At 38.8% G+C, this 27,538-nt stretch overlaps 1 protein-coding gene across 4 annotated transcripts in view; it reads left to right on the top strand.

Annotated features, from left to right (window-relative positions):
- The window catches only part of rbfox3a (RNA binding fox-1 homolog 3a), a 458,688-nt gene that overhangs the window by 406,666 nt on the left and 24,484 nt on the right, over positions 1-27,538 (top strand). For all 4 annotated transcript variants that reach the window (XM_087794610.1, XM_087794608.1, XM_087794611.1 and 1 more), the window contains 6 exons: positions 1,776-2,024; positions 10,990-11,133; positions 20,268-20,321; positions 22,745-22,837; positions 23,553-23,613; positions 26,273-26,326. In XM_087794610.1, the coding sequence (XP_087650736.1) occupies positions 1,776-2,024; positions 10,990-11,133; positions 20,268-20,321; positions 22,745-22,837; positions 23,553-23,613; positions 26,273-26,326 (655 nt within the window). The remainder of the gene's footprint in view (positions 1-1,775; positions 2,025-10,989; positions 11,134-20,267; positions 20,322-22,744; positions 22,838-23,552; positions 23,614-26,272; positions 26,327-27,538) is intronic.

Below are 27,538 nucleotides of genomic sequence, written 5' to 3'. Positions count from 1 at the left end.
TAAAATCAATCATCATAAGTAAATCAATGTATTTTGGTTCTACCTTAGCAAGGCCACAAAACAACACCTGCAATCAAATCGACAACCTACGGCAAGAGTCGCGTTTCATTATTGGTGATGTGAGTCATTTCCTGCTGCACATCTATTTTGTTCATCTACGTGAAGCGAGCCTAAGTAAACCCTTAATTGAGCATAACGTTTTCTCTGCCTGGGGAGATGGGACGTGGATGTTGGCCGGGTACATCGCGGCAACAGTCAGCGAGCCATCGGCTTTGTTATGCTCAACACCATCAATCTCCATGCATAAGAATAGCCAACTCCAATACGCGTATTGATCGGAGAAAAACCTTTGGAAACGGCTAAGGTCAAAGACTCATCCCTCCTCAAAAAGTTGCTCGCGATTGATTTTTTTTTTTTTTACATTTTTTTTAAGCCACTTTTCATCAAGTTTGGAAGCGGTGCGTAAGAGAGGTGGGTCGCTAATATGTCAGATGAATTCATCATCATCGGCCGAGGGAAATTATTATCTGACAGGCATGTAGATTAGAGGGAGTGAACGGTTTTCACCTTAAAATGAAAGGGGTTGAAAAAAAAAAACAACCGAGAGACACATGCAAAAGTGGAGAAGTGAAATGCCAAGTCGAATTAGAAACATGCACTTCAAACCGAGCATGCCATCAAAGGCCTGTCAGTTAATTGATCTCGCTCATCTCGTATGCAGTTTGCACTACTTTCCTTTTGGTCTCCATGTTTGTCGTTTAGCTTGTGTGTGTTTCATATTTCTTCATGGGAATGATGCTGTGATCAAACACACTTTCTGTTATACAAATAGAGCCAATATTTTTTTTTAATCTCTGTGTAAGAGATAAATCCTGCACACACCAGCTCAAAAGACACGTCTCCACACGCTGTATTTCCAATGATTACCGAGGGACTGGCCGAGGGTTTGATGATTTCTTGTGATATCTCTGAGGCTTTTCTCTGCTACTGTTAGGATTTTAACACCGGTTGTTAATTTTAATCACCAAATAGTTAATTCCGCTTGCATCTGCTTTCACATAACTCAAGCCCGTCGACTGCCAATCATCTCCTGTCCAGCATAACGACTTTTTATATCCCGTAATATATTATCTGCAGATGATGTTTCACAAAATGTATTATTTATATTCATATTCCTGATATGATTTGACAATATTTCTCAGAATATAATCCTGAAAGAAAATCTGTTGTTCAAAAAAGAATATGAGAAAAGGGGTTACAATGTTATCAGATAATCAAGAAAATAATATACACAATAATGTTGAGCAAATGTGCAACAAATAATGCATTTTTTCAACTAAATTACTTGAAAAAGATAATACATTTTGAGGAAGTTAAGGGAAAATGGATAAATATCACAGACATCAAAGTAAAAGAATACATAGTAATAGTAATAATTAAAGAAAAGCACAGCAATGTTGTTAAAAAAAATGATTACATCGGAGAAAAGAATGCAACAACATACTTTCACATGTACTGACAAAAACTATGACCTCTTTGAACGTCGTATTATTATTACACACGTTCCAATAATTAAAATAAAGGTTGTTTTTTTTTGTCAGTGGTTCTGCTCTGTGTTCATTATCTTTGTAATAAGGGCTACATTCACTGCAAGCTGTAAACTTTGTGATCTAAGGCGATCATGGACGTCAGCAAAAGTCTTCTAAAATCCATGTGCTTTCATTAGTATGATCTGAAAGTCTCATCCATGCTCATCGTACTTTTTCTACTTACAGGGTAACCAAGAAGCCCCAGCTCCCCCCGAAGCCATGGCCCAGCCCTTCCCGCCGGCGCAGTACCCTCCTCCACCACAGAATGGGATCCCCGCCGAGTACGCCACGCCCCACGCTCACCCGCCGACCGACTTCACAGGCGCCACCACAGTGGCCGAGCACGCCCTGGCGCTGTACACGCCGACGCACACGCAGAGCGAACAACCGGGAAATGACAGCAATACGCCCGCCCTCACAGCCAACACAGTCACAGTGAGTCCCCCCAGTACGATGCGTTCAAGTTGATTTAAGGCCAACGGAAAAGTTTCCAGCGGTGATGAGATCTGTCAGAGCACCCGCAGACTGATGATTAAAACATTAAAACAGCCAATGGAGAGTAAATGCAACCTACTATGTCATTATAAATCAGTTGCTGACTAATATTGGACAGCAGGCTTTTCTAATGAGGTGATAAGTGGGCACGAGAAGACATGGCTGAAAGAGAGTAAATTAAATTATAGTTTAAACAAATACTCTTTTCATGAATCATTTGAGGAGACAGATTCATCTAGTGATCAAATCAATGGTCCCAGAGAAGGAGCAAATGAGTTTCCAGCATTAAAGGTGTGTAAGGCAAAATCTGAATGTATTCAAAAAGTCAGAAGACCCAAAGTAGTATTTTTAGTTTCACGATAGTATTAGTACTTGTATTAGATTATATGTAATTTCCCAGCACTCCACATTTTATCCAATGATTTTGTTTTCTAATACAATACATTTTTCTTATACTGCTTTATGGTAAGACCTGACTCACTGCCCTAACCCTAACCCTAACCCTAACCCTAACCCTAACCCTAATCCTAACCCTAACCCTAACCCTAATCCTAACCCTAACCCTAACCCTAAACCTAACCCTAACCCAATCCCTAACCCTAACCCTAACCCTAAACCCAACCCTAACCCTAACCCTAACCCTAACCCTAACCCTAACCCTAACCCTAACCCTAACCCTAACCCTAACCCTAACCCTAACCCTAACCCTAACCCATATCATGCAACTCATCTCGTCTGGATATGCCCCAGTCTGAGGTGTTCAACAACGTTAATGGTGTTTCATTCCTTCCTGGTACTAGCCTTACTGACGTTACACTTGTCAGTGTCTTCCTCCAACACCATCTCCTTCAAACCATCTCCCACTTTACCACCACACTCTGATGAATCTCCAGAGAGGCCACCCCAACACTCTCAACTCATATCAAAACACAGACTCTCCTAAATAGGTCATTTCATATTGATGTTGAGCTTTGAAAAGCATCAGTCTGAGGCATGAATTAATTCTGTCAGGCCAAATTGCCAGAGGGCCTCCAAAAAACATATGTTAAGTTTCTAGTTCAGTAAATTCTCATCTCTTGTTTCGTGTAAAAAAAATAATAAAAAAAAGTGACGCAAGGTGATGCTTGAAGTGAATAGAATATTTACAATCACCCGATTAATTTATGTATGTTTAACCAGCGATCCCTCGCGTGTCTCTCGCCTTTGAAGACCGCCAGAGTCTGAGATGGCGGAGACAGAGGGTTCACTCACAGCTCTCAGCTCAGCCCAAATGCTTTTGTAGTGGTGGGTGGTGCGCTGCGAGGCGTGCGGGGAGCGTGTGAAACCTCTCTTGTTGACTCTAGGACTGTCTCTCTGAAGTTCCTTTGACGCCGCACTTCACACAACATGAAACCTCAAACTTAAGAAGTTAAAAGTACCCAACTCTCCCAATAACGTCTCTAAAAATCTGAGAAAACGCATGACGCAGGAAAGCAAATGAGACCCAGAAGATATGCAAATGTAGAGAAGGAGAACAGATAGCTTTCACTTAAAAGGATGCGTAGCTCTCTGGGGCCTTCGCTATAAGATCAAGCCGGTGTGTGCGAAATGCGCGTGTAACTCACTGACACAGCAGGTAGTCCAGGACAAATGAATAGGATTCATATTCCATTACACACACACACTTGAACACACTTCAGCACTGCCCAGTCCTTAGTTAACTGCACCTCCACTCGTCTGCAGGTGAGGAGCCTTCAAACTGTCAAGGCCAATAAGAGCAGAGCATGCTGGGACGGCACGGGAGTGTGCGTGGAGTGACGGTGGAGTCCACACTCAGCATTACTGGGAGTGTTTTACAGTCGCTGTGGAGAGTTTGTCACGGGCTGTAACTGTTAGTGTCAGGAGCCGCAGTTACTGCAGGGGAAGGGAGGAGGCGCCGGTTCTCTCGGCGTCGGAACAGACATTTACTGCATTGATTGTTGTCAAAAAAAAAAAAAATGCGGGTCAAACCTGCGCAATATGACGACACTTTTATCAACAGAAGCTTGTCACAAGTGCACAAGCAAATTCTTATTTATTACCAAGCCATACGTTGTTTTAGTTACTTATTGCAGTTCATGACCGTAAAGCTGCATTTTATGATGATGACATACACATGGATACTTTATTAAAGCCTCAAAATTAAGTGATTTTAATAGCATTACAGTCGAGAACTGGTCAATTTCATCAGCAAAAATGTGTTAAATTGTATTCAAAGGTATCAAAACTGTTACATCAGGAGTTTTTAATTGAATAATAATAAATATTTGAATGTCCTTCTTAGGAACTACACTTCAACCATTGTCCAGAATTGGCCCCCTTTTAAATTATACATGTTGTGACTAAATTCTCAATAATTTCATAATAACAATCACCTAAAGTATTATAAAGTTTTACATTCCACCCTATACGGTTTACATTTTTAGCTATTACAAAGACACTATTACTTTAAGGGACATCACAGACAGAGGATTAAATCCCTTTGGAGCCAAGGTCACAAGCAAGTGACTTCCCACCACAAATTATTTGGTGGTTAGCTACTGTATAAATGTCACCATTACTTAGTTATTTTAATATTCACGGTACTTTATTTTTGTTATCAATTACTTTGTGCCGTGACCTAATTAATTAAATGGTGAATTTGCTAACTTATCTACTTGCTATGTTAGCTACAATAATTCTAAGGGAAATGTATCTTACATAGCTTTTTGAGTTAGGGTAGCATTAGCAGTGCTACTGTTTAATAAAGCTAGTATAAAAATAGCTTTAAACTTGATCTAATTGGCTGGTACTGGCATCAGTATAGAGTAGAAAATCCGGTTAAAAAATGCTGTTTTATCCCAATAAAAGCTGAAAAAACGAGAACACCTTTATTTTACCCACACCCCGGATGGTCGGCCTGGTGGCAAACTAGTTATTTTTTAAGCAGGTTTCCATGACAACCTCTCAGCCTCCTTCCATTAGCGCCGGCGCAACTTTATTCTTAACGTAAACGTTTCCATTAAAACACACATCTGGTCGTCCACGGATGTCTAGTCATGTGTGCGAGCTTGTGTGTGTGTGTGTGTGTGTGTGTGTGTGTGTGTGTGTGTGTGTGTGTGTGTGTGTGTGTGTGTGTGTGTGTGTTGGGTCTAATCCCTGCCGAGCGTCGGCTCTGTAGCAGCGTGTAATCTACCTGTCTGCTGATGCTCCCATCTGATTCCATTATAAGCCTGTGGAGGTAGTTCACAGACACGCTGCTGAGCTCAGCAAGTCCTGCTTCCACACAAGCCCGGACAGACACACACGTACGCACATGTGTTGGCGAGATAGTAAAGACGCAGCTGGGATCTAATTGAGTGTGTAATTAAGTGTTGTTGTTTGCGGCAGTTGGAGTGTGTGTGCGGGCGTGCACGTGTGTGTGTGTGTCAGAAGTCTTTGTTGTTTTGATTAGTTTTGGTTGTGATTCATGAAGCACCAAAATAAAGATTACATCCTTTTTTTTTTTCCTCGACTTTTGATGCCACACAAAAGCACCAGCGGCCGCACACTGTGTTTGTTACACACAATGAGGAGATACAGGTGATGTTTCCATCGTTAAATTAATAATAAAAACCCTCTTCTGAGGTATTTAAAATAACGATAAAACATTTAAATATTTAATATTTAAATGTAATAAACTTAATGGGGTTTTCCAAACTGAAATAAATGAGTCATGTAGTGAGGGTTTTAAAGCAATGTATGAAGGAGAACTTTTAATTAATGTTATATTGTGACAATGTAGACGTTAGAAAAGCCATTTTTGCTCAAAAGGAATGTAGTTCATATTTGCTGGTAATTTATTTATTTGATTATTTCAAACACATCTTTCTGATGACATTAGTTTAATACAATCTGCTGTAATTGTAAAAGATTATATAGTTTTAATAATCTTTTTAATACGTTTCCCATTTTTTTATTACAACAAAAACAAAACACTACACAGTTCATTGATGTTTCTGTTGTTACTGTATTCACTTTATTATCTCAGCAAGTTATAGAGTTTCTAATGGCTTGTCATTAATCGTGTATTAGCTCCTACGATCAGTTCTTCCAGTCCAGTGATCTTTAAAGTCCTTTTTCTTTACTTGAATATTTTTGTTATTTGTTAGCCAAATATGTGGCTTTAAAGAGCTTTAATTAAGTTAAGTTTTTTATTTCTATACGTAAAGCTTCCTTGTATTACATTGGAAGGTGGTACCAGACTATATAGAATAGACTGTATATCAAATTGACGCAGTATCTGGGATGTTACTCTACTCTTGTCTCCGTTTTGAAGCCGATACACAGTCATAGAAATCGTGGAAATGTGATCTTACAGTTAGGCCAATGACTGTGAATATATACAAATATTCAGTTAAACATATGATACAAAATACCACATGTTAAAGACTAGAATCAATCCTTGGATAACCATTATATCAGTAGTAGTTCATTCATAGCACATTAACTCCAGATAAAAAATCTGTCTGTAAAAAATTGTAATAATGCATGAGTACAAAGTACATTCACTTCACTTCTCTGATCACATTGTTTAGCACTAAAAAAAAAGTCTGCATTCCCTTGTTGCCTGCCTCCTATATTGCTTTCCAGAGAAGAGGCTAGTTTGCTTTGTTTTAACACCATTTTATAATGTGTTGCCTCATTTAACTGTCAGATATTACACAAAAAAACAACTAAAAGAATATGTAAAAAAGTAGAGATATACTCTTTTACAGCCAATAATGATTTGTGTGCTTAGTTTAAAAGTTTTCTGTCAACACACACCTGGCAGAGAAGCACATATACAAACCACAGTGCAACTCTCACTGTTTCCCTGGTGACAGAAGACAAGGCGCTCGCTGCTTGTGTATGATAATGTTTATGTAATTATTTCTCCTTCCTCCCGAGTGCTCACAAGCCATGCATGGTGGCGCCATGGCGACCGAATGTAGCCATGGATTTCGGCTCTTTGTCCGGTGCTTTCTAAAGCTGCTCCGTGCAAAGTTTTGAGTTAAGGAGGGATCTAAACTTTTTATCTGTGTGATTTATTCAAGAATTTCTCGTGCCCTTAGAATATTGCTAGTGACGTCTCCTTGTTTTGCTAAGCGGCTTGACGCCCTTGGTCAAAGACTTTACTGTATATTCTGTCTTTTAAAAGAAGTTCTAACAAGGTCCAGATATTCACTGTCAATAAATAAGTAAGTATAAGTAGTTTGATTGATGGGTATTGATCTTTGGATTAAAGTATTTAAAAGAGTGTATCATCTAATGGCACAATTTTGGTGAACCACTAATGCACACGATGTCAGAAGCATTCGCTGATGCAGTTGATATGTGTTCAAACATTTAATATGGAACATTTTCCATTTTATCTTTCCACAATATTGTCCAAAATTCTGCAATATTCCAGCTTCAGATCAATACAATGAGTCAACCACTTTGTTCCTGTTACGGTCTTGTAAAGGTTACAGAAATAAGTCCCTAAAGCACCAATAAGTGATAATATTAACCCACGTGGAGAGTCTGTGGTTGTCATGTGACCACCAAACTGCTTTACAACAGGGTTTTCAAATGAAGTATTGAGAAACCAAGGAGATAAAACCGGAAACAAGAGCCGTTATCTCGTTTTTGTAACACACAGACATTCTGGAAAAGCTAAAATAAGAAGTCAGAACACTATTCCCACACTAGGGGGAGCCCCAATTTGTAATGTTTTTTAATATTGCATATTGGGGCTTTAAGGTTGCACTTGATAATTATAGTGCAAAATATAAAAATATGCTTGGGTTTCTCTGGATATATTTTTCTCCTGCGGACAAGTCAAACACTTAAGGAAGCGCTTGGTTTAAAGGTCCAAAAGAATACAATTGTAAACTATTTATTTCCATTTTTGACATTGAAATTTGGTAATTTGTTGGCCGGTCACCTGTTTAGAAACGCAAGAAAGAGACACAAACTACATAAAACATGGATGAGCAAAGGCTCGACAAAAATATATAGCGATTTTCAATGAATCAAGTCATGGGTTATTAATATCAATTAGCTGGTTCTTATATTGGCAGCATCTGGATCCAATAGATAAATCATCGTCTGGACCTTGAAACCAAACCTCACATCTCGAAACCCTCCGTGTGGAGAATCCCAAACGCAACTTGTGCGACTGACCCCCGGACTCCACGTCTTTTTAATTACTGCCCACCTCCGCCGCTCGGCTCGGACACGCACGGATCAACTAACACGCAATTAAGAAAAGCAGGAGACGAACGGGGAGTAAGAGCAGCTCTCGAGTGAAAGACCGTGGGAGGCGTGAGTTAAAGCGTTTGACAGGAATGGACGTCCATTATGATGATGTGGGAAGTCCAAACATAGTCGTATCGATGGTGAAGCACATGTCGGATTCAACAACGCTTCGGGGGATTCCACGGTATGAACGAGCAAATGTTCCTGGAAGTGTTGTGAGTGGTCGATTAATCAGGTTGTTTTTCAGGCCGAACAAAGTTTGATGCATTAAAATAAGACGAGAGATATAGGAAGATTTTGTTGAGGCCTTCACCAACTGGCTTAACTATATTTTTGTCTTTCATTGTATTATTGATGGACTGTAGCTGTCATTCTTAACTGCAAAGATCTTTAGACTTTAACATCTAGGCTTTTAGCAAAAGCAAAAATATAACAAGGGTGTTTAATTCCATTATCTAAACTGTTCGTAAGTGATGGAATTTAACTGACACACACATGCACACACAATAGATGAAAAAAAAAAGCCTATTATTGCTTTCTTCCATTCAGTTAACCGCTGTTCTTTGCTGATTCAGCTTTTGTGTGTTTGTCTGTGAGTGTGTGTTTGTGCGAGTGCATGTGTGTGTTGTGATGTAATGCCATTATCCTCACTTGCCCGTCTTTCCCTTTTTACTGTTCTCTCTTCAATCAGCACTTAGCTTGCCTGCATCTCTGAACTCTCCCGCCCACTCCCATCTCTCGCGCTTCCTCCCTCTTCCCCTCGTTCTATCCTTTACCCTCCTACCTCTCCTCTCCCTCCATCCCTTCCTCCTCTCCTCTCCCGCCGAATGCTGCTACCTTCAGCACTTCTCCCTCATTGATCGAGCCGGTTTAGCTGACATCATCGCTCCATCTCAATCTCTTACGCTGTCATTCTTTCTCTCTCCTCCCTTCTTCTTTTTTCATGTTGGTCCAAAATCTTTCCCACTCTCTCACACCCTCGTTTGTTTTTTACGCTGCTGCCGACTGCAAACAACTCAGCAGGAGTATTTGAAACTGGGCCGGGCGCTGGCATCTCAAGATCAGACAAACACATCAGGGAGGGGATTTGTCTTCTTCGCCAGCTCTCTTTGCTCTTTTCATCGTGTTTTTGTTCTCGCTGTAGCTGCATCTTCAGATAATCATTGGCTGGGCAGGAAAACCGCAGTTCATTATACAAATGTGTCACCAGAGAAAATGTTAGTCTCAGAAGTATTAAAAATGAAAGGGGAGGAAATCTGCATCTAGATTTGATTCTAAACTTGAGGTGTAATTGTATCATGTTGTTTGTTCTGCGTAAAATTTTGCAAATACATTTTTTTGCAAATCAGTTCAAAGCTTACTGTTACTATAACACTGAATTTTACTTCCTTTTACTAACATTTAAATACACATTTCCTTTCTTTGCGTGCTATACGGCTGTTTGACTACTGGATTTCCTGCCAAAAGGATCAATACAGTGATTCAAAATACAAATCGTTTTCGTCCAGGATACTGTTGGTTTAGTTTTGGGGAAGATTTGATGAGGCTTCTGTTTTTTTTTACCTTTTTTTTGTAGGAACTTTCACCTAAAACATTTGCCCGGTCATAATTTTATTGTAAAATACATTTTAAAATATTAACCTTTACTTTTGGAGCCTTTAATAGTTATGTTATAAATCTCTGATGTTTCATCAACTGACCTTTTTCTTCGAGTGGTCCAGAGAAGCCTTTATGTATTAAAACGCAAAACAAGCTTTTTAACTAACTCAATTTTTTTTATTCAGTTTTTTTCAAAAATAATAATAATTGCTTTTTAGTGTTTTACACTTGTTATTTTACCATGTGAAAATAACTACATAAACAACAATACAACGTGTAAAAATGAGATATATAAAGTTAATTAAGTTATTATTATTGAATATCTTTTTTTTCCATTTACAGTATATATAGTCCCATTAATCATACATTTTTTCTATATTTTTTTATCATATTATTATCAAAACATGCGTTCAAAGAACAGCAGCCATGCAGGTTTCCAAAGACAATGTTTAATAGGCTGTAGAACAAAAGGTCGTTCAAGTTGAGTTTAGAATCAACATAACCTGAAATGACGGAGGATCTTCCTATGCCTCGCAAATTGGCACAGCAGCTCATCGGCTTTCTACATTCTACTATGCACTCACATTCTTGGGATTGACCTCTCACCTGGATTTCTGAATGAGGTTGAGATGGACGGTAGCCAGAGAAAGTAGCCAATACATCTGTCTTCAGCAAAATCCTTGGGCTCGTACACCAATGCTCGAACGGATGAAATTGCAACATACTCCCTCCTGTAATTATTTAACCTTTCACCCTTTACCTTGCTGATGAATTTCTAGTTGTAGAAGTGCTTATAAGATACAGTATACCATAGCTATATCATAGGAGACCTCGTGAAGTGGAAAAAAGAAAGGGAATGAATAGTTGATAATTGATTGTGTTTATAGTTTGACCTGAAAATAATCAGCCGAGCCGACAGTTCTGATTTGGAAACATGGAAATTTCTCTTTTAATTATCCTTACTGTTTCCTGTACAAGGCAAGAATTTGGGTGAAATGTGAGATGATCAAGAAAATGGAACTTATATACTTCCTTTTTTCTCCCTCAGCAGGAGGATGTCGTACAGACGGAGGGATCCCAGCATCTCCACCTGCAACCAAACGATTCGTCGGAGAAACAGCAACCCAAAAGGTTACACGTCTCCAACATACCGTTCCGATTCCGAGACCCGGACCTGCGGCAAATGTTCGGGGTAAGATCACCAGACTTACATCTTTGAACCTTTATTCAAGACAACAGAAGGCGTGATGTCGTGACACAGCAGGTTTACCTGCCAACTGATCTCAAACCATTTTTGTAATGACTAATAACATTTATACGATATTTTTGTAAAACACATATGTTCTTTTTATATAAATTTACATTTTCCAACCCTTTTTGAAAAATATTCAAATAAGACATTCTAATCAAGAGTACATTTTTCAATATTACGATCCTTCTTTGTGAAAAGGTAGGAAACAGGTTCATCCTTCGTTATTCCTAATTAATTTGATGTTGCGTGGAAAAGGAAAGTCTTGAATTGATTGACACTGTAATCGTGAAGCTACCATATATAACTCAATACTTTATTTTATCCATTATTGCATACTGGTCTTTGATAAAAAATGGCCTGTTTTTATGTTATTTGCTATTATTTTCTATACTTGCTTATAAAATATGTGTTTCTTTCTTTATTTATTTTATTATTAAAACTATAATTTTTTTTATTACGTTTCTCATAAAACTGTAGTTTCTCCTTTAAATCTTGTATTCTTTAGGGATCCATTTAATCACAAAATGATCTTTGATAGTATCTTCCATGAGTGTTCACAACAGTGTCTGAACTAGGTCATGACTGGCCACACTATGAAAATGTAAATTATTGATGCCCTTACCTTCTCGTGAACCTTAACCCAAATTAAACAACTTATATTAATTTTTCATCCTTCTTTGACGTCCTTTAACAGTCCTTCCACGAACAATCTAGTAGATGAAACGGTCATTGTGGTCCATTAGTGATTTCAGAGACAGTAAACTGTGAAATGACACCACATTCTTAATGGTGTTATTCTTCCTTCCCTCTCTAAAGTAGAAACAAACATTTGAATAACCTTTTTTTTATGTAACTTAACTGGACCTACCATTAGAACAAACAAAAAAAGACTGAATATAAAATGCTCAAGCTGTTGACTTTGCATGCATGATGGATTTCTTTTTTTTCCTGTTTGTTGCAAAGGTACTTGGTGTCCTTATAAATTAATGTCAGCAAGGTGAGGCCTGCGAGTAAAAGGTTTTTTGAAAGCGTCCAGTAATGTAACATGAATAATAATGAGTCAAATATGTGTATAAATATGTTTGAAGAAGCACGAAGCCACATGAGACGTGTTTTTCTTCGTCTTTCTGAAGTCAGTCTCTTCAACCTTAGCTTATCTTTTGATTCTTTTGATTCTTTTACAACATCTGTAAACCTTATTGTATTTCTTCCTTTTCTTCCTCTATGTGGGATTTACATTTATAATATTCTTCTTTCTCTCCTCAAACCATCTGACCGCTCACACATTGTCAATAATTTCCTGCCTTTGATTAATATAATTGTAAATGAAATTGACTCCCATTGAAAACCTTACTTTGGAAGTTTTTTTGAGCCACCGCCTCTAAACAAAGGGACACCAACACTAGCACCAAGTACCAGGGCCGGGTCTAGACAGGCATGTATGAGGGGGCAGCCACAAATCTTGAGGGGGCATTGTGCTGTTACTTACTTACTTACATGTAAGTTTGAGGGGGCACAACATTTATTTGAGGGGGCCAGGCCCCCTCTTGCCCCTGCCTAGACCCGGCCCTGCCAAGTACCCTACAGACCTGTTCTAATATTATATTGTTTGGTATTAGTAAGTAAGTTATAGTTATTTAAGTGCCTTTCTAGAACAGAGTCCCTTTTACAATGTTTAATTTCCGGTTCAATCATTTTTAAGATCATTAAGCATTGAATTTGCATGAAACCAAACAAGATTAAAGCAGAAACGATGCATAGATATATAATGGGATCTAAACTAAGTTATATTGTCGAGTTCATACACACGCTCCAAATGCATTGTGAAAGCTAGATGCAATTTTCAGAAAGTTTCAATTGTTACCTTGACTTAATCTAATGTACTCTGTAGGTACATGTTTTAGTTTGAAATATCTTTAATGTTGTTTTGATCCCAATCAGTAAAACATTTCCCTGCCTCCCTTTCCACTTTTTGCCTCACTCAGAAGTTAAGTCCTGAAGTTAGAGTCCTATATTTATACTAGACGTGCTGCCGAGACACCCCCATAGCTCCGGTTGATTAGCACAAAGAAAAGAGAGGGATGGGACAGCTTGCACTGTGCTCGGGGAGGACACATTGACAGTCTTTTTCCAAACCGTTCTTAATGGATGTGGGTTTATATGTGTGTGCTTGTGTGTGTGTATGCGAGTCCGGGTCCAAGCTTGTTAAGATGCTGCCTGGTTATCCTCGCTCCGGTTTGCTGATGATATCTAAATACACGTGGAAAAACACACACGGTCACATTTCTTAGCTCTGTCAGAAAGCCAGCGTGAATGGTTTATATAATAGGTGGTTGGAGACTCACCAACACCCACCTCCCCATTCCGCAAATGGAGTGAAACATCTGCTCCTGTGGGCTCCATGAGTGAGCCCCGGCTTTCCCTAGCTTTAGGGCTCTTGATGTGGAGAGAAGGCGCAGAGATGGCAGGGCCCGTCAGCGGAGACACAATTAATGGGATTCCTCAGTGAGGTTAAAAGGGAGTTTATCCTCATTACGTGTATGTAGGGTGACAGCTCCAGTTACGGTGGGGAGTAACTGTCTGTGTGTGTTTGGATTTGTATTTGTGTGTGTGTTCTTCAAAAGGGGAGGGATTCTAAACTTTCCCCCTGCAGTTTCCAGTCACTTAGCAAAGACTCCGGGGCTCTGAGCTCTGCACCACAATTAACCAGCGACGACGACGATCCGATTGGACCGACTCGAAGAGTGAGAAACAAGAAAGTGAGTGCGGAAGAGGGGAATGAGAAGAGACATACAATCGGGTGGAGTTCACCACAATCAGTGATGTTCGCCCAGCACTGGATCACACACTCGCCAGGAAACTTTACCAATCAACACTTCAATTCAGCATGAAAAATAAAACGTTGTTCTTCGGTTTCTAAGTGTTGTCGGAGAGAAGATATCTCAAGGTTCAAGAGTTCTATCACATTTAATTGGTTGGTTTCTGTTGAGCTTGAGTGGAAACATGGGATAGACATGAGAATGTGTAAAAAATAAAATATAATGATCGATAGAAACTTTCTCAAGTGTTTTCGGAATTTAAAAAGGGAAAGTTCACTGAGAAGCCTGAATAAATACCGGGTCTGTATATTGACTTAAGAGTCTAAAATAATAATAATTAAACAATCTCTAATTCCTGATATTTGACGTCACTCTTGTCTTGATACAGCTAACCTCAAAGTGTTTGAAAGTCACCCGTTATTTCCGACATAAAGTATGATTCGTTTATTATGTTTGTGTGCTATAAGATATAACACGCAAACAACCTTTATATTTTCAAAGTGTCATCAGAAGATCTGCCATGTGAAGTCTGGATCTTTCCACCTTCAATAACTTTTTTTTCAGTAGGTATTTATGTTGTGATTCTCCCATCAGCAGAGTAGTTTAGCAGCGGATCCATTGTGTTTGCTTACTTACTCCTGACTGAAGTAATACCGTGCTCAGCAGGTTCATAGTATGTGGACACACACACACACACAAACCCCCCCTTTTTATGCTGGTAATGGTCCAGCTCTGAGAGCAAATGCCCGAAGGCAGGGCAGTGCTTTGGTCTTCTAGATTTAACCCGGCCTCAGCTTTCACCACAAAGGGCTAAAGCGAAAACTCCCCTCCCTCGATTCGCTCAATCTACCATTATGGTTCCACTATAGCACCAGCACAATGCAAACAAAGGCAATAGCTTGGGCATTACAGTAAATGGAATTCTGAGTCATTTCAGCAAAAGCTGTAATAGAAAAGCAATATGAGAGCATTAAACAAAGCCATATAAAGAAGTTCAATGGAAGGTGATGCAGTCACAAGCTTTGTGGGAATTTATGTATTATGAACAACAATACAGTCGAACACAGTGATACCAGTCCAGCAGAGAAGAGGAATGAAGCCAGATTATTGTGTGTAGCTGCAGTATAGAGGGATACATGGTGGGAGGAAGTATGGCCTCAAAAGAAATAAAGCTGGGTCCATTACCCAAGCTTATTTCAGTTTAATTCATAATTAGAAAAACACATTTGGAGGGAAATTACTAGGTCGGAGGAGAGGGTCTTAATGGTAGAATGATAATTGGCATTAGCTACATCGCTTCACTGATTCAATTCTCTCATTCTCAACATGTGGCTCAAATCTGTAATCTAGGACTGGAGTAATGGCTCGCACTTTTACAGCCACATCGAGGGCTATTATAATGTTTGCAATCCTCAGAACAGTTGCAAAGAAAAACGGCACGTCTTCAGTGATATGGTCGAATATAACAACAAAGAAATCCCGTTGTGAGCAGCGACAATAAGTGGTTGTTATATTAGTGATGTGTCTATAAAAACATAATAGCTGCACATGGTTTGTCATTATACAAAATATGTTTTAGAAGCACTGTGTTTACATGAATATTGTTTATTTCTGATGTAAATGAAAAATAGACAGAAAGATATAGAAATAGTGATAGATATGCTTCTACTTTCTTTGATTTGGATGATCTTGATTTTTTTACTCACAACCTCTTCACCAAGGTTCCTCATGTTACTGCAATATTTTACACTCGTAGCTTCTTCAGCAATTCATCCCTTTTGGGGGTTGAAGCCTCACCTCCCAATGCCAACAACAAATAGAAACCGAAAATAGTTTGAAAATCGAAGCAGACTTCAAACAAATGAACGTAGAAAACCTTCTACATTACTTCTACATAACTATTTTGTGGTGCTTTGGTGAAACAAATTCCTTCGCCTTTCGGGAGGTTATGTAGTTCTTCCTCATTCATTGATATTTTTGAAAAGAAAAGCCTTCGCTCTCTGACCTTCAAGAACTTAAATCTCACAGTCAACAGCACTCCTGGCATATTCTAGAAGCAAAGGTGCACCTCTTAAATAAATGGTAAAACTATCACAATAGCTTGGATTTCAAGTGTGCTAGGACTTTTAAAGTCTTTATTTCCAGGGAAAGCCTCACACTGAGCAGCACCCATACTTTAAATAAGTCACTTTCCCAGTATCCTTGAGGGTTCTAAGAGGGCCTGTCAAGAAGTTGTACAGCGAGGAACTCAATATGTCTGTCTGTAAATGCTGAAGCCCCCTGTTCACTTTGTCCCACATAGAGTGAAACTTGACAAGCTGATATGCAGGACTGCTCTTGTCCCCAGAGCCTGGGCCGTGTTTAATTAATAAGCAGGCACTTAGTGAGCGGGCCGCAAGAGTGTCCTTACTGTCACATTCCCAGAGGTAGGGGTCCTAAATGAGTCATTAGATAGCATGTGTTACACCTACAGTGGCTAGCACATCTGCAGATGCACAAAAGAAATGCCGGGGTCTACCTTAGGCTGCGTATGACTGCGTGTAGGGGTTGGCTTTTTAAGGTAATTGAGTTTTAATGACAGCTACTCCTGCCTAATCACCTGTTCTAGAGGCTTCCAGCTTTCCAGGTAACCCAGCGTTCCCAGCAAGGGAATTCTCTTTAATGTCTCCTATTCAACGCTCTCATTTGCCTTCCCAATTATCCCACAGGGTTCTATCCCGAACCCCTTTCCTCCTCTGAGGAGGCCAGATGTAATTATAATTTAAAAAATCAGCTAATTTACAACAACATATCAGCCAACCAGCGGAGCTATTGTGCGCAGAGTGGGTAGTTAGGAGGCAGAAACTCCGACTCTGTTGCATACCCCGCCGGTGCCAGTGTGTTTGAGTTGATTAAGACAATTAGAGTGTTTAGAAAAGAGAGGGCCGGTGATACATGTTATTGCTTTATATCCCATTAAGTCAAGCTAGGTCTGAATGTAATTTCAGCTGATTTAAATTTTCAACATAATATTGTTCGTTATAGAAGTGGGATGATGTATGAACGCACACCTACACTTTTTTTTAATTTTTCTGAATTCAAGTCTGCGTAGTGAAGCATAACCAGAACAAATGAAATTAAGACAGTATGTGTCATACAAATGTAAACCTCTCTGAGCAATTGTTTCACTTCTTTAGTTAGAGTTTGGGCGTTGTTTTGATGGATTGGATTTAGTTGTAATAATTCCTAAAGAACGTGAGGTTGATTTCATGATGATGATTGGTGATTGAATAAATGAATCCCATTTAAATTTTTCTATGTCTTTTGGTCAAGAAAGATGGCAACAGTTGACACATCAACTATCAATAGATAAGCAGGTTTGAGTCAAGATGACCATCACCACTATTTTCTCTCTAAAAAAAAGACAATTATCTCTCATAAGGGGTTTAAAAGCTCCAATAAGAGCATTGTATCAACCCCCACTCAAGAGGTCAATTTTGATTTTTAGAAATAAAGCACTTTTTTAACATCAGAGTAATTAACCTTTGACTGCAGAACATGTGGAGGTGTCTCCATGACACTTAAAAAGGGGACACCTTTTCATTTACTATAATAAAACCAGTGTCAGCTCTGTCTTCCGACACATGCACCCAGACGCCATGTGACATTGGCGTTGAAAAGACGCACATAAGTGATCGGGACATGTTTTCAAAGAGTTAGTATGGAGCTCATCAGAAGGAGATGCCTCATTAGGTCTGAGTTCCCCTAATGGAAACTGGACAACAAAGAGAGTCAAGTGCTTTTGGGCCACTAAGCAGAAAAGCCATTAGAAAAAAGGCATGTTTCCTTAACAGGACTGATTTTCTCATTAAGGGAAGGCTTTTTTCGGGGGGCGTCCCTGTCAGCTTGATCATGTAAAGAGATCAACGTACTGCCATTCTGTGCCAGTCAGACGTAACACGTTTTTGAACACGTCTGCAGAAAAGGTAGTGAATAGATATTCTATTTCTATCTGATGCTAAACCACAAAACCTTAATGTTATAACCTTTAGTTCCTGTACATGAGATATAACATCTTTGAAGTTCACAAAGTTCACCTGTCTCAATTTTTTAATTTCGGTTGTAAATCATCTGTGATCATTTAATATTTGGGAAAGGTGGACCTTGGGGTGTTCAAAGCTTTCTTTATGTGTTCTACCCTGTTAATAGCTCGTACTTAAATCTAATATATATTGATTAAAGATCCCCTGATTCGCATTCCTTGTAAAGATTCCAAGAGTTTTCTTGGTCAAAAGTGAGACCATCTATGTAGTCATGTTTAGAGACAGACACTCCAACCAAAAGGCAAAGATGAACATGTATTTTTCAATTTGGAATGACTAACAAAAAAAACAATCAGAAATTACTATATCAAAAGGAAAAGGTTGGAGACCAAACTCAAATGGAGATGATAGTTGACATGTTGGTCATAGAAGGTTGGCGATAACTATGATGAAGACGAGAGAGAGAACCACTAACCAAGGAAGTTGTAAACGTGGGTGTCAAGTAAATAGGAGCGACTGGAAAGGATGACTTGCTGTGGCAGCCCCTAATTGCAAACTTCAGAAGAAATTTCTTAGCTTGGTTAGCATGAAGTGCATTTATTAATCCTACACTTCCTGAAAAAAGAAAGTACAGTCATTGTTCAATTAATTTACTGTTCAGTAAAACATAGCAGGTAGAACGCTTCAGAATAAAGGTCAGACATGTACAATGAAGTGTGTAAGGGGATAAGTCGAGCTATAAATACAGAATAACGTCAACGTTTGAAAATTTGACAGGTCAGAATGTCCTCTTTGAATTTTTTTAAACATATTAAAGTTCCATTTGTTTGTTTTAATATTGGGTCACATACCGAGTGTTTTAACCATAGACTTGTTCTTTCTAAATTGATAGAGATGAAGATCTCTATTTATTTCCTGTTGATAAAACACACGCTAAATCAAGTGTTTTTTCTTTACTTTGTTGTTGTTACACAGCGAGTCAACCAGTAAGCAAGACATCTTACCACCTATTTAAATCTTGTTCAAAAAGCGCTTTCCTATCCGGTGTCCTTTAGTTCAGGGTTTGGCAGAGTGGTGACCTTCCCATCGCTCTGATGTCTGCACCATGTTTATTTATTTATTGAAATGTTCCTCCTGATTCAAGGTCTAGCGCAGCACAAGGCTGGGTATTACCATACCTGGGAGGTGAGATTCCACTGGCTGACTCACTTTCCTGAAGAGGGAAATAGAGTCGTGAACAAGCAGGAAATTATATTGTCATTTCTTTGCCCCCTTTATTAAAAATATGAACAATTCATCTTCATCTTGGATGACACCACTTGACCAAGTCAAGAACTCTGTAGAGGAACTAGAACCTCACACTGGTCTTTTCACACACAATATAAGGATCCTTTGGATCAAACTACCTAATGTAGTTAATGCTGTTCTTTTGATTTCGCCTTGATTTTGAAGCTAAAAAATAATTAAACCAGTTGAATCTGCCACTTAAACTTCCCTAAAATGTAACTGTATTGGATTTGTATGTATATTATCAGACCACAAGCTCTGCTCTGAATGTCAGAGAGATGACAAGGCTACTGATTCTTTATCTAAAGGTACCACGTAATAATCATCTAAAAGTCTTTTTGTAGAAGATGTGAATATACAGCTCACATTTTGTTCGTCTTCTGTTGGATGATAACCTTGATTTTGAAATGTGTTTCTTTCTAAATTATGTATTTCATGTAAAGACAAGATTTTCTATAAACTTCATCAAACAAAATGACAATAGGTATGTTTCTGAGATTCTGGATGGTTAAAAAATCTTTTAATACATTTAATATCCTCCTAACCTCACAACTAGCCATTTCCTTTTTTCCTGAAAAATGAAATTAGTCTGTCAGTGTTTTTTTTCAAGATGGTGGAGGAAAAGAGGGATGATGAGCATCATTAAGAACAGCGGTGTGCTATAGCGTCTGCACCCACCACAGTAATGTTCAGTAACAGTGTAGAACCAGTCGCTAATACACAACAAGCCAACAGAGCAAACACAGCATTAAACAGCGTTAAGAATAGATGCATGTTTTATTAATCTTGTTGTCGGGAGAGCAGGAAGTACCTGCAGCTTTAACGGTTTTATATCAGGTGGAGGTTTTCCAGCTGTGTCACTGTGTTGTTGTTATTTGTGAAGAGTGTGTGTCAATGTCTTCTAATCGTCATCTTTTTTTTCTTTATCCCTCCTTGTCTTCAACAGCAATTTGGCAAGATTTTGGATGTGGAGATCATTTTTAACGAGCGCGGCTCCAAGGTAAGAGAACCAGAACCCAGATTCATGAAGACTCTTATTTGTCCCCTAATATCTCACAGTCCCCCGTTCCCACTGTCCTCACAACTCCCGGCCCCTCAGTCTAATAGTAATTATGAAGCCATCAGTGGCAGTTGCCTTCCGGCAGCTCTTCCTCACACTCAGCCTGCCTTACATTGTGATATACGCCAAGACGAGTCACTCCCACTTATCTTAATGCTGACATCAGGAATCACACAGTCTGCAAAACCACACTGTCTTGCCTGGTTAGCTTCCCAACCCATAATAGTAAGAGATAAGCCTGGAGTGCATTTGCTACTCTACCAAGCCAGAATGCTGCACCAGCTCTTTAAAAGGTCATTGTAGTTTTAAATCAATGCAGACACATGCTTCAAAGTTGTAGTAAAATCATTATAGTTTTGCTTCAGCTGCTCCACACATCTTGAGTATGATAGTGGAGGCTTTTCCTCTCTTCTATTTCTACAGTAGGTGTAATGGGAGCTATTCTAACTTTAATCAGTGGCCTTTTTACTTTTTTATTTGTACGGTTATATATATATAATCGGCATACATTTGTTGTAAATATATTCATGCAAAGATTAATTGTATTTAATGTATTGAATATTAAGGGCATGATCCAATCAATGTGCAAAATTAAATTGAAATGTGCTTCTACCAATTAATTGACCTGCATAAACAACACAATGCTCTAGTCATTCCTCTCCATTTTTTATTTTTATTGTTCTTGTTTTTGCCTCAAGATGTTTTAGTATATGGCAGAAGACTTGGAATTAAGCGGTCAAGGTTGCCAAGGAGAAAAACAATGCTTTCACTGCAACACCCGAAGAAGCGTTTTTGCATTGTAGACAATAGAATTTGACTGGCAGTGAGGTAGAAATGTATCTTTGAGACAAATATGTTACTGATAGGGTTTAAGCAGGTAGGCAGGTACAGCGAGAGATTCCACTTAAACAAACGCAAGAGTCACTAAAAAAGACTTGGGAAACAATGTGGAAACTGTTTTAATGAATAGATATAATGCTCTAATAGTTAAAGAAAAAGGACTAAAATATTTTATCCTAGATCAGAGAACATAAAACCAAACTAATTCTAAATTGTGAGGAGTCCAAAATTATTAAAAATAATAAAATAAAATAATAAAATATTAATTTTGTGTTAACGTTCACATGTATTTAAATATGAATACATCAAATGTATTTGAATCTTCATTTCTGGATATCAGACATTCAAATAATCCCCAGAGGAGCAACACGTGTTTCTAACACCTACCATGAGTCAACAGTGACAAAGTGGGTCAGAGAAAGGGTGAAGGGATGACTCTAGGAAGACATTCAGGGGAGGAGGTGGAAATGGGAGACCATTTAGATCAGCAACACTCTAGAAATAGTGCACAGGAAGCTCCGGGGTAAAGTTTTCTTCCAAAGACTAATGTACTGAACTCAACTGAAATCCTTTGAGAACTATTAGGGCCAATAACCGCACATAAGGAATAACATCTAGAGACCTCGATGGGAACCTTAAGGGGAAGAAAGTTTTTTTCCCCCTTGGGCAGGCATAAGTGTTGCTGTGGGTTTTGATGTATTGCCTAGAAACAACAGGCTGGAAGTTATGAGTGCAACATATCAACTCCCACATCACAACAAACATGTGTTTGTTAGTTGAACTCAAAATAATGTAATGATTATTTGATTGTGTAGCTCCTGTTTCGATTGCAGGGCTTAGTTTACATATTTGTATTAGGTAGGAAAGATAATCCCAACACACAAAATGTTAGAATAATAATGAAGGAAAAAGTAACCTCAGTATAACTCAAATACCTTAAGAATATGTACCAGTGTCATTGAGAGTTTTTGGTAGAAAACATCCATAAATAAAGGATTGTTACCTCAGCAGTTTATACTCACTTTCTCAGAAGTCCTGACGCTGAACTTAACTGGTGTCAAGGCAAAAAAGTTTTAATGAACATGCTGGACGACTTGAATACAGCAGAACGGTGAGCCTTGCAGAAAAGAGGATGTGAAGAGACATTTGAAGTGACGTAGTATCTTCTTCAGAAGCTAACTTAGCATTGAATAAATGGACCAAATTCGACCAATTGTTCAAATGTACCAATACAAGTCACTGTAGGTTTCCTGGTTTGACGGTGTATAGGGAGTAGTAGTCAGAAAGCTGTGCAAAGAATATAAGTCAGTTTTAAGGTAGCGGATGATGATGACATCAGTGCTTCATCTCACTGAAAAGAAAGATGGCGCTGAAAAAGTTCTAACTTTTCTCTTCATGATTGTTCAGCTGTTGCTTGTCTTGCTTTCTAACCCTACAAATCTCTGCTGTGTCTTTCTCTCCTCTCTTTTTTTCCCTTCCTCGTTTTGTGGTTCTTCTTTCCGCCCACCTCGTGTCGACTACAGGGTTTTGGGTTTGTAACATTTGAAACTACAGCGGATGCCGATCGTGCACGGGAGAAACTTAATGGTACAATCGTAGAGGGACGCAAAATCGAGGTGCCTTTCCTTCCTTCTTCCCCCAGACTCTGTCCTTTTAATGCCTGCCTGTCTGCAATGCCTTTCCTCTTTTCTTCCATCTACCTCGTATCTCCTACCTGCCTGCTGCACCTTGAACGCTGCATGCCGAAACTCTGAGCTGTAAGTGTGTGTGTTAGACAAAGAGCGACACGGCCCTGCTCAGCAGTGTTCGTCTAAAAATGTCACCCTTAAAGGTGATAAGTGCGCAGGTCACACGTTTGCTTTTTCCTCTCTACATTTATGCGTTTACAAGCTTAGAATGAAGATACAAAAGTTCATTGAAAAACTGTTCAGCAGAATTCATGAACAATAAATCTTTAGGGATGTAGATTTCCTGTTCAATATATTTGACCCTGTATGTTCTCCATCTTCTAAAATATACACCTAACAAAACTATTGTATTTGAATTTGTATCTAATTATCTTTTTTAAATCATTTCAATTATCAGGATTAACCCAATTTCTTTGTAAATAGATTTGTTTTGATTTTTATTTAAAAATTTGAATTTTTGGAAAGATACTTCCATGTTGTGGTTATTGTGTTACATCCTTTTCGTGTACTGGTGCATGCAGTTGTACTTGTGGGAATGAAAATAAAACCAAAAAAGCATGAAGGACGTGTTAGAATTTGACTAAGCATTTTTAATTGAATTATCTTATTTTAACAGTGTTTGTTTCTGTTGACTGTTTGACAGGTCAACAATGCAACAGCGAGAGTAATGACCAACAAGAAGGTGGCAAACCCTTACACAAACGGTAAGATGGTAGACCCTTAAAAATACTTATCGTCTTTTTGTTTTGTTCTGCTCAAGTTTGAGCATAATGTTTGTATGTAACAGTGGTAATATAATGAAATGTTTGCATTGCAAACCAGAATTTAAGACTTTTTCCTTGATAACATGAATGATTGAAATATACAATATTGGGCCCATACACTATGCATAGAATATTTACAATTTTGTTTCATATTTTATTATATATATATATTTTTTTTTGTGGTTATTTTAACCGAAAATAAGAATCTTTATCAGCAAAAAAAACTATTATTTCTCCACTCTGGTGCTGTTGAAAATGTGCCCTCTCTTCATTCTCACCACATATTACAAGACTGGATACACATTATTCATTTAAATTGACAAATGTCTAAGGTATAAAAATAAATATGTTCAATATACTTGAAGTAATGTGAGGTTTAAGAGTGGCTGCTGCAACCGACTCTTTCACTCATGTTCTGTTTCCTGGAAAACACTTTGAACTTTTGCTCTATAAATAAAATAGCTTTAGCTTTGTTCAACAAGCACACATACCAGGGACGTTTACCCTCAACCAAACAGAATGATATATCCGGGACAGACTTCTTGGCTAAAATATAAATTGAAAACACCACTATTTTTACCAACAATTCTCTTAAAGGATAAAATTAATTGGTATTTGAGGAGCTAGATCCCATAAAAACTTGCCCCTTACCTTATTTTATTCATCCCTGTAAGACCCCTCAACAAATCCTTACCACCCCAATGTCATCATTTAGCCTGAATCTCAGACAAACATCCCCTAAATACTATAAATGAAATTCAATCAGTCTCCATTCATATACAATAACATGCCTCATGCATCGGTCACAGTTGAATCACCGAGCTGGTTACGCTTATGAGTGTGAGGTGTGGTTAACAGCCCAGAACAAATTTGACTCGCTCATATTTTCCGTCAATCTGTTTTCCTATGTGTGACAAGAGCGACAACAGGCTCGCTGGAGGGGAAAAATGCCATACATGGTGTTTTTATTCATTTATTTTTCATGTCTTCTATATTTAATCCAATGAAACCTCTTTGGTCACTCCTCTCCTCTTCACTTTAACATTTGTTAATGAAATAATTGTATCATTATTAACTCAAAATATAATTTTTAAATGATTCAAATTAATCTAGACAGTGAAAGAAGATCAATAGGATGTAGGAGGTCTGGGTTGCTGTATATTGAACCACTAGCTAAAATGAGAAAATAAAGGTCAAAGGAAAAGTCGTGTTCTCATGTTTTTGTAAAACCTTTAATTAAACACATAATAAATAAACGGCTAAAATGAATAAACGAAAGAGGGGAGTAAAAGAAGAAGAAGAGGTGAATGCAAACCAGGGTCTTCTGACGCAGGGTCCTTCACATTTGATTAATGAAATCAATATTTGTTGAAAAAGGAGTCGATTTAGTTTGAAATATCACGCAAATAGCAAAGTGCAATCTTTCCCCGGCTCTGGGAAAAGGAACAGAATGAGGCGGCGGAAAAGAGAGTGACACAAGTTTTGTGTTGGTCCCGGAGAGCGAATGCGTAAATGATAGGGGACGGCAAAAAAGAGGAAAAGTCGTGAATCATTGAAAAAAAGGGGACGAAGAACCTATGAGGTTGCAATTTACTCTGTCAAATACTCGTTTATGTGGACTGAATGACAGAGTGGTGGGCAGAGGGAGAGAGGGAGCGACGGAGACGCTGAAGAGGAGTAAAGAAGGGAGGAGGGAATTGAACAAGGGAGGGAATTAAATGGCCAGACATGTCAGCACCTCTCTCTCGCTTACTATTACACTCGCACATACACACACACACACCTACACACACACACACACATACACAGTCATACACACACACAGTCTGAGGGTGCATAGCGAGAGAAAATGAGCCCTGAAGGGTTTTCCATTCATCAATGTCATCAGGTCCAACCAGAACACACACTCACACACACACACAACACACTCACACTCTATTCCACTCTATCTTTAATTATGTACGGAGAGATTGTAGCTAAACAAAAAATAGTTAAAGATGATCCATTATTGGATTTAACTACGTATTATTTAAGATAAGATACCTGAAAATAAGTTATTTATTAATGGGAAATTCCATTCAATAATCATGGTTTAAAAGCTTTAATAAGATAATAAACAAGTTGAAGTTAAGTTGCCCGAAATAATGTGTTACAAAAAAAAAGTAACGATGGAGTGTACCGCAGCGGTCAGTGGCAGACCGACAAGTTTAGCTAAAATAGCTGTTAACCCTGGACAAGGAACCATATTTCACATTTTCTTGGATTGTTTTTTTTCTTTTTCCAATCATCGGGGCAAATGTTTGTCGGGAAAGAGGCTTTTTGCCAGAGTTCATTTTCCAATGAATGAGTGTACATGGTTTTTGCGGAAAAAAAAAAAGCCACAGGGGAGTCCAAAGCAACTTCACCTGCTCGCCTTTCAGCCCCGTTACACAGCTGTGAGCCACACAATGAAGGAGGACCGGCCGAGGATTCACATCAATACCTTTAGACTGTGGTCAACAAACTTGGGATTAAAAAATATATATTTTGTGATATTGTAACATTAGGAGAGACGCGGTAAGGGAATCTACTAATCCACTAAAATGCGGTTCCTTCTCAGGCTGGAAGCTCAATCCTGTGGTCGGTGCTGTTTACGGACCAGAATTCTACGCAGGTGAGGAATCACTGACTTATCCTCGGAGTTATGTTTTTATTTTTGGGGGGCGGTGTTGCAGTTGAGCGTCCACTTTATAGTGGAGATCAGCAATGAAAGGCACAGTGCGAGTGTGAGTGTGTAGTTTGAAGTGGCAGCCTGGTTTCATTTGGTAGAAGTACCAGGACTGTCCGCTCACCATAACCGCTCTCCTTTTTGCTCATTAGTCTGAAATCTGTTCATTCCCAGACAGCTTTACAGCGCTCCTTTAAATAACTGCGCTGACAGAGAGGGGCCATCCATCTCTTTTATTTCTCCTTCACTCCCTCGCTTTCCCCCCAGCTTGTCTGCCTCCGTCCCTCTACCTTACCATCCATCCTTCCATCCGCAGACCCAACCAAGCAGCATCCTCAGATGACCTCAATCCCTTAAACACTGTTTTCATGCTCGGGTGCTTGTCGTATGCCGTAACCAGTGCATGCTGGTGTGTGTGTGTGTGTGTGTGTGTGTGTGTGTTTTTCTCTAACCGTCTGGACATAAATCTTTCAAGACAGTTGGGATTTTCTGCCCATTTGGGGACAAAAGCAAATCCCTGCAACATAAATAATGTGAAAATAAATGCAAAATACAGGTTGTTGGAAATAATTAGAGGACTGGGTTCAGGGAGCCGTTGGTTTTTCCTCTTCTTATTGAACACATCCATGTTTGTTCGGCCAAATCTTGCACTTCTGACACAACCACTAAGTAGGGCAATTCAAGTGACACCGTCCTCAGCTGGCTAATTACTCAAGTCCTTCATGCCAACAAATAAAGTGCTCCATAACTCTCCTGGACTAAGAGGCAACCAATCAGCAGGGTCGATTAGCCAAAATAGTTTCCCTGCATCAGGACCTTCACAGGAAATGACTTTTTATTAAATCTGTTGATTGAATGATATGAGGCAGAAAGTAAAAAGGGTGTTGTTTAAAAAATAAAAATGGATTTACTTTCAACGTTTGCAACTTCAAGTTGTATTTATCCTTGCTAGCTTAATGACGAGGCGCAGTCCGTGACTGGACCAGCCATTGAAGGTGGCGATGTCTACGATTTATGCCTCGATGCAAACGAAAAAATCCTTTGGCAAACTACACAACTCAATTACACACAGACACCTTTACTGACGCATACATCAGGTAGAGATTGTACGCTCTTGCATGTTTGGCGCATTCTTCTTCCACAATTTAAGGACTTCGT

This window comes from Callionymus lyra, chromosome 6 (assembly GCF_982586985.1).
Source record: "Callionymus lyra chromosome 6, fCalLyr1.hap1.1, whole genome shotgun sequence".
In the NCBI taxonomy this organism is placed as follows: Eukaryota; Metazoa; Chordata; class Actinopteri; order Syngnathiformes; family Callionymidae; genus Callionymus; species Callionymus lyra.
The sequence above is the reverse complement of the archived record's forward strand: the minus strand, read 5'-3'. Positions and strand labels throughout refer to the sequence as shown.